The sequence below is a fragment of the Sciurus carolinensis genome, chromosome 12 (genome assembly GCF_902686445.1).
Source record: "Sciurus carolinensis chromosome 12, mSciCar1.2, whole genome shotgun sequence".
In the NCBI taxonomy this organism is placed as follows: domain Eukaryota; kingdom Metazoa; phylum Chordata; class Mammalia; order Rodentia; family Sciuridae; genus Sciurus; species Sciurus carolinensis.
Window position 1 is genome coordinate 84,701,584 of NC_062224.1, and position 8,313 is coordinate 84,709,896.

The 8,313-nt window shown below is 47.4% G+C and overlaps 1 protein-coding gene across 1 annotated transcript; it reads left to right on the forward strand.

The window, feature by feature from the left end:
• The first annotated feature begins 1,495 nt into the window (after positions 1–1,495).
• LOC124961743 (NADH-cytochrome b5 reductase 1) lies at positions 1,496–7,610 on the forward strand. Its single transcript, XM_047520691.1, has 9 exons — positions 1,496–1,573; positions 1,875–2,024; positions 2,170–2,242; positions 2,763–2,869; positions 3,074–3,203; positions 3,887–3,970; positions 4,840–4,925; positions 5,541–5,640; positions 5,940–7,610. The coding sequence occupies exons 1-9, from the start codon at positions 1,559–1,561 to the stop codon at positions 6,110–6,112; spliced, it is 918 nt and encodes a 305-aa protein (XP_047376647.1). The 5' UTR covers positions 1,496–1,558; the 3' UTR covers positions 6,113–7,610.
• The last annotated feature ends 703 nt before the right edge of the window (positions 7,611–8,313 follow it).

The following is an 8,313-nucleotide window of genomic DNA, read 5'->3' on the forward strand; positions in this document are numbered from 1 at the left end:
GTGTCAGAAGTCCCGGAACATAATCCCTTCAGCCTCCCCAGACAGAAAAGGGAAAGATCCCTCCTTTTCCTGTTTCCACCCTCCCTACATGGATTGGCACCTCACTCCAGCCTGGTACACGCTGACTTCCTTTACAGACTGCTTCAAAATTCAGAGGGGGGCAAGGCATGGTGGTGTATGCCTATAATCCCAGAGACTGGATAGGCTGAAGTAGGAGGAACACATTGAGAATGGCCTTAGCAACTTGGTGAGAACCTGTCCCAAAATAAAAAGAGAGCTGTGGATGTAGCTCACCGGTAGACAACCCTAGCCCTAGGTTAAATCCCCCGTACCATCACCACCAAAAAAGAAAAATAAATAAATTTTTAAAAGGTGGAGATGTAGTCCAGGGTCTGAGTGACATTTTCAGCTAGCTCATAAGGAAAAGAAAACAAAGCATCTTTAGGATTATTCACAGAATTCCCCACTTACAACTGAAAACAGGGCTCCAATGTCCCTACCACGCTGATGGCATCAGTTTAGGATGTTGACAGTGATATTTGTGGAAACCTCATCCATCACTGTACTTTAAAGAGCATGTATCATTCACTTTAGTTGGGAAACTTGCATGTGAGAAAAGATGTTCATCTCGGCAAATTTGAAGCTCCAATGACTCCCACTGTCCATTTCTTAGTACTCCTGTTCCGAGCTTCTGCTGCCAACCAGAGCTCAGTCCTAAAACCCTAAAGGAACCTTCAGTAGCTGCTGGCTGTTGGATATTTTACCCTATGACAGGCACTACACTAAGCATGTTAACATATCTAATCAAAGTCTCACAACCACCCTAGGAACTAAATACTACCTAATAGGTGATAATATATATCCATCTACAGATGAAGAAACTCAGAGAAGCTGATCAAGTTGTTTTAGGTCACAGATCAATATGTGCTGAAAGTGCGATTCGTGTTCAGTACAGTCTGTCTCCAAAGCCCAGGTCTTTGAGAAGAGAGAACACAGGTTAGGATCCAAAGGAAGTTTCTGAGTAATCCTGGATGATTTGGTGTTGGGAACAAAACCAGTCTTTTGCCAAGAGAGACTAGGAAATGAAGTTGCCATGCCGCTTCTCCTTCCTGAACAGTCCTTTCAATTGTCTTGCCACAATTTAACCTGCTGGAAAAACTAGGGTAGCTACACAGTGATTAATTTTCCTTTCCATAACTCAATTTTCCATGTAGGATTCCCATTGTCCAACTTAGAGTGGATCCGTGTTAAAACATAACTGCTATCCTGTTCTGGCATAAGTGGATCCAAACGGCAGAGACCACAAGGCTGGAAAGGAGCGGCTGGATCGGCTCGAGCGGCAGACTTGAAAAATCTTGGAAGAGTGCAGGAGGTCCTCGGCATCCGAGACTCCGCACCGGGAGGGAAAGGGCGGGCCACACAGCAGCCCAACCCGGCTTCCTACAAGCTCCGCCTCCAGCGGGCCACGCCTCTTGTCAAGCTCCTCCTCCCAGCCCGCCCCGCGGCGCATTGTGGGATCTGTCCGACTGCGGGGTGGTGGAGGACACCGCACTTGGCCATGGGGATCCAGCCGGTGAGACCCTCGCGCGGTGTCTAGCACTTGGGAACCTCGCCCCATCTGGTTTCGGGCACTCAGCTCAGGACCGGGGACTCCCACTGCCGACCCCGCCCCGCAGGGCTCCAGACCCGCCCTGGATGCTGGGGTCCTAGCGTTGCACCTCCTCTCTGGGGACCATACCCTTGTGGCTTTGGCATGCTTTCGCGTTGGAACTGGGGATCACCACCCCTAGGGCGTTTGGGCATACGTTCCGGTCGCCACCCACGCCCGGGGCTCTTCCCCAGCCTGGCGGTCATGCTACCTCCTCTACCCACAGAGCTCAGTCCTGCTGGCCTCGCTGGGGGTGGGGCTGCTTACTCTGCTCGGCCTGGCTCTGGGCACCTACTTGGTTCGAAGGTCCCGCCGGCCTCAGGTTACTCTCCTGGACCCGGATGAGAAGTATCTGCTGCGTCTACTGGACAAGACGGTAAGTTGTGGAGGAAGGGGCCAGGGTGGAAAGGGGACCCGAGTTCTACTAGTATAAAGGGGAGAGCATTCACGGTGGTTGGGATGCCCAAGGGAGTTGGCAGCCAGTCCCACTTGGTAAAACACTTGTGTCATCCATCCTCCAGACTGTGAGCCACAACACCAAGAGGTTCCGCTTTGCCCTGCCCACCGCCCACCACATTCTGGGGCTGCCTGTGGGTAAGGAAAGTGTGCAGTGGGCTCCTTTCCCTGGGATCCTAGGAGGGCGATTCTCCTGGGGTCTGGTGAGATACGCTGCTTCAGTCTTTTTCCTCCACACAATATTCCCCTTCCTTCACTTAGCTCTGGATTCTTCAGACTGTGAAGTGCCACTAGGCACCTTTAGGGTGTGGCTTCTGTGTCTCCACCCATCTTTAACACGGGACAGCTCTCCCTCTTTCCCCAGGGATTTACTCATAACTCCCTCTGAACAAACACTAACTTTTCCCATTACCCAGACCCTCAACTTACCTGCCCCTGCCAAGGTCCTGGTAGTAATTGTTCAGAGTTCCAACGGGGAGGCTTGGAGAGAGAGGTCCAGATGAGGGCTGTGAGGGCTGAATCCTCCCTGCCTGGCAGCTCCCTGGGACCCCAGCAGGAAGCAAGACATCCTGTTCTCTCAAAGCTCTCTGAGTAAAAAGTAACAGCGTTGCAGCACATCCCCTTGAAGCCCTTATATGACTTTCTACATGGTCTCCAGGCAAACATGTCTACCTCTCTGCCCGAATTGATGGCAGCCTGGTCATCAGGCCGTACACTCCTGTCACCAGTGATGAGGACCAAGGCTACGTGGATCTCGTCATCAAGGTAAGGGTAAGGGTGTAGGGATGAACCCGACTCTTTCTGGGATTTGTAGAAACTTCTCTGATTTATTTGATGTCAGGAGATGGCATGTCCTTTGTGGATATGAGGAAAGTATATGAACTGGGGAAAGATAGTATGTGTGTGATCCATGCTTCAGCCTGTTTCAGTGACATTCTAAATCAGGTATTTTCCTCTTGGCCTTATCAGGTTTATCTGAAGGGTGTGCACCCCAAATTTCCTGAGGGAGGGAAAATGTCTCAGTACCTGGATAGCCTGAAGATTGGGGATGTGGTGGAATTCCGGGGGCCAAGTGGGCTGCTCACTTATACCGGGAAAGGTAATGACCTGTCTTCTCCTCCAGCCTGCCTTCCACTGCTCTAGCTTCATAGTCTTAGCACAGTATGACTATGCGTACCTGTGTGCACATGTGTAAGGGTCAGAGCTGCCCTTCCTTCTAATCACAGCACTGATGCATAGAAAGGCATATTTCTCAGCCCCATTTGCCACAGGAAGTAGTTCCCCATCCAACTGAATTCAGCAGCCATGACAGACAGCTGGGGGATTACCAAAGCAAACATGCCTCTCTTCCCCTCCCTCTAAGATTCACCCCTCAGCTTGAGCTCTGGAGAGAGCCAAAGGAGACAGCTTTTAGCCCTCCCCATGGGAACAGCTGGGTGCATTAGCAAGCCCCAGGAGCTGCTTTGTGTCTCTAGGGAAACTATATTCACACCTGGCCCCATGCCTGTCACCCTCACCAGGGAGTGACCCTCTGCCAAAAGTTGCTGATATTCACTGTGTAGTCCTGAACTGAGTGGTAGACACACAGTCTTGGCCCCATTGTCCTTCAAGTGTATTATTGTTGGGCCATACTCAGCTCAACCTCCACCCAAGTTCCAGAGTCAGATTTCATAGCAGCTGCTAAACTGGCCATTGGGCATATTTTCAATTTGGCATTTGTTTACTTAGTAGTTTTGTTGTTTGAGTTTGTGCTTCTACCTGTCTCTTCACTTGACTTCTCAGGGAATTTTAACATTCAGCCCAGTAAGAAATCTCCACCAGAACCCCGAGTGGCAAAGAAACTGGGAATGATCGCTGGAGGGACAGGTTAGTGTCATTGAGGGGCCATTCTCTCCTACCTTCTTGGCTGTTGCCATTCAGACTCCTAAGTGGCCTTAGGAGATTTGATGATCATAGCCAAGCTAGTAATCAGGGGCCCCCAGCAATACCAGACCTCCCCAGTAGCTCAAAAACAAAACCATAAACAAGTAGAAACAACAACAAAAAAAAAAGTTAATTGATTAAATGAGAACAATAAATCAGGTGGGCTCTCCTTAAGTTAAATTAATCTAATAATTTTTAGGTGAAAGTAGAGAGAATAACTCAGAATAGTCAAGAACAAAGAAAATTAGGATTGGACACCATGTATTCAACAAGATATAGTCTGATAATAGAGTTATTATCATCTAGTTCACTACTATGTATTAGACACAGATATATATCTCTGAAGTAGATACTACTACCCTTTCCCTTCTATAGATGAGAAAATGGAGATTCAAAGGGTTATTGAATTTGTAATGGCCAGAGGTAGAATTAGTATCTGATTCTGCCTGACTCCAAAACACATATACTTAACTTCTATGTGTCCAGTGTTCCAGAGCCCTCATCACTGAATCAGGAGGAAAATGTAGTCATCTATGACATTTGAGTCCATATCCTCCAAAGGACTTTTAGAGGAAGAGCCTTAGGTTGGTTCCTTAGAAAGATTTCCATCTTATGAATTTATGTAAATATTGAGGGTGTCCAGAAATGCAGGTGCTGGGAATATGAAGGAGGAGGTCAGAGGATTAGGGTACTAAAGAAAAATGGAGTGGAGTGTGAGTGAGTAGAATTAAGATAAAGGGGTTGATCAGCTAAGGACCTGGGACAGAATAGAATGTGACCACCACATCTCACTATGGGGTATCATCATGTAGGTATCACCCCAATGCTACAACTGATCCGGGCCATCCTGAAAGTCCCTGAAGATCCAACCCAATGCTTTCTTCTTTTTGCCAACCAGGTTAGTTTGCTTTTCTCAGTCTTGAGACTTCAGAGTTGCTGTATCGATATGGACAGGAGCAGTGTACCCAGTGGGCAGAACTGGCCTAGTGCTTGTTCTAACCTCTAAGCCAAGGTTCCCTGTGCCAGGTACAGGACCCTCTACTACAGTAAGGAGGAAAGAGAACAGAGTATTGACTCAGATTTCTTCCCTGATCCCCAAGGAAAGAAGAAAATATTTAAGGCATCTAGTGCTGAGCATAGACCTTTGGGTCTTCTTGGTTAAATATTTCATCTTTATTCCTTCATAATGTATAAATAAAGGCTGTTCCCTCATTCTAACTCCCTAAAAATGCTGCAAGTCTTGCTTATTCCCTAGAACTTTAGCATGCCTCTAACAGCCTTCTTTCATGGTTGGAAAGTTGTGATAACAGTGAACTTTTTTCTTTTCTGTTCTATTTTTTTCTGAGATAGGGTCTCAGTATATTGCCCAGGGTAGTCTCAAACTCGAGATTCTTCTGCCTCAGGCTCCCAGGTAGCTGGAATTACAGGCATGCATCACCACCCCTAGCCAGAGATCTTGTCAGATGTAGGCCTGAGAAGGTTTCTAAGACTTTGCTTCCCCTTTGCATTTCAGACAGAAAAGGACATAATCCTGCGGGAAGACTTAGAGGAGCTGCAGGCCCGATATCCCAATCGCTTTAAACTCTGGTTCACTCTGGATCATCCCCCTAAAGGTATTCTTTCCATTTCTGGGGATAATGGTATCTCCTCATTATCAAAATCAAGGCTTTGCCCCTCTGTGTTTAGTTTTAGTGAAACCAACCCTCTCTGACACTGCCAAAGTCCCAAGTATGAGTACAAAGACACAGTGGTCTCCTGATCCCTTTCCTTCTGGTTTGTTTTGACCGGGTGCGGGGCAGGGATGGTTTTTTTACCACCTGAGACCTTCTTAGGTCCTCTCTGATGGCCCATCCTCATGGTACCACATTCCTGTGCCAGCATGGGTCAGTTCTCTCCTCTCCCTATGTTTCAGATTGGGCCTACAGTAAGGGCTTTGTGACTGCTGACATGATCCGGGAGCACCTGCCTGCCCCAGGGGATGATGTACTGCTGCTGCTCTGTGGTCCACCCCCAATGGTACAGCTGGCCTGCCATCCCAACTTGGACAAATTGGGCTACTCACAAAAGATGCGGTTCACCTACTGAGCACCTCCCAGCTTCCTTGCTCCCCGTGTCTGCAATTGCACCCAGTCAGTACTCACACACTACAAGCCCTAGATTTTTTTCCTGAGAATGTCAGCCCTTTGTATCTTACTCTGGAGCTAAAATGTGGATGGTAACTGCAGGAACAACATTCCTGTAGCCATAGAAAAGGGCCAAGGCTGAGTCAGTCCCAAGAAGGCCCCCAGATCTCCCTAAGATGAAAAGTCCAGGTGAGGCCCCTGGAGCAGTCTCATTCCTAGGGTTGAAAAGAAGGAGGTATGTACATTTGTTCCAAGACTGGACTGGTTCTTTGATAGCATCACACCCTCACCTTCTTTGTGTTTGTGGTGAAAGGAACAGATATACAGAGGGTTTTTCTTAGTCTTCAGTGCTTAAAATGTGCGCAAATTCTGCTTATGTAACTGCGAGTTGAGTGAATGTACAAAGGTAGTCTTATAGAGACAGGGAAAGGAGGAAATGGTTTCTTCAGAACTTCAGACAGAGGAGTATAAAGCATGTTTTTGTGTCTGTCTCTCTCGGCCCCAGCCAGGCTGGAGGGAAATGGCTATCTATAATCTAAGACGACTACTTGCACAGGAACCTCTGGCTGTTCAAATAAATGGGCCTGGGGCCCCAATGTGATACATAAGGGGTTGTTGTGTTGGGGTGCTTGTTTCTAACTGCCTATGGATCTTGGAGGAAAAATCTTCTCAGCACAGAATCTTCTGGTCTTCCAAAGAGCCTTTGAGCAGCTGTACCATGTGCTGAAATGTGAGCTGCCACCAGGCTCTGCAGTCATCTCAGCAGCTGTTTCTGCAGAGCCAGAGCTCTCTTCCCTGGAGGCTTCTGAGGTGGGGGAAGGAGAACACGTTAGAGGGGTGTTTTGGAGCACAGGTACCCCTCCCAATAGTCCTTTGATTTGATCGCTCTTCCCCTCTTCCTTCTCTTAGCCTTTCCTTCACTGTATTTATTCTTCAGGGTACTTGGCAAACAAATCAAAGGATTGCCTTTCCATTTGGAAGGGAAGCCTTCTTTAAAAAGTAACCTGACATCACCAGCCCCAGACAGACTTGGTATCTGAACAAGGTTGGCCTCCACAAGGCCCATCTGTCCCAAGCCACCCTTCTCTGCTATGAGAGCATGACCCAATCCACTCTCTTCTCCCAAGACAGGACTGCGGCAGCCTCTTCAGATTTGTCTGTGTTAGTGTCATTGGGACAAAATGATACTTGAGTTTAGGAGGGAGGTTGACATTGTTTTTCTTCATGGAACTGTGTGTTTCTGTCTATGGAGCCATTGAGAATGGCTGGTGGGACCCTCAGATTCTTCAGTAAACTCTGTTGGTGGTATTTCATCAAACATTTCTTGATCTGCTAGGATAGTATGTATATGACATTGTGTTTTGTAAGCCACCTCACCTACAGAAAGGAAAAAATATATTTTGGAATTGGGAATTGAATCCAGGGGCACTTTACCACTGTACATCCCCATCCCCTTTTATTTTTGATACAGGGTCTCACTAAGTTGCCCAGGCTAGCCTTAAACTTGGGATCCTCTAGCCTCAGACTCCCAAGACCCTAGGATTACAGGCATGTGCCATCATGCCTAGACAGAAAGAAAAATTCTACTTAGGACTGCTAGGCTGCTAAGAGAATTTCCTACATGGAAGCTCACCATTCTTTGTTTCACACAGGACTGAGTGAGCCTCCTTTACTCAGCATAAGGACCTGTCATATGTTCAGCACTGTGCTAGGCCCTGAGGATACAAGACCAAAACTGGTGTTAAATCCCCTGAAGAACTCGCAGTCTATGGTAGACAAGTGACAAATAATTACAACACAGGGTGATTGATACTACTGCAGAGCTGGGTCTGGTGACACACTCCTATAATCCCAGGGACTCTGGAGGTTAAGGCAGGAGGATTTAAAGTTTGAGACCATTCCTGAAGTCTGGGCTAGGGATGTAGCTCAGTGGTAAAGCATTGGGTTCTATCCCCAACATTCCAAAACAACAAACAAAGATACATACAAGGTATAGATGGGAAGGGGTTGAGAAAGATTCAGAGAAGGAAAAGAAGAAATGGAATTACCATCTTTGAGTAACCAGTCATGTACCAGCTATGGTGCTAAGAATTTATGCTAATCCTGTGAGTTGAAGATTAAGAATTTTTCAAAGGAAATACAACTGACCAGTGGCTAACAGAG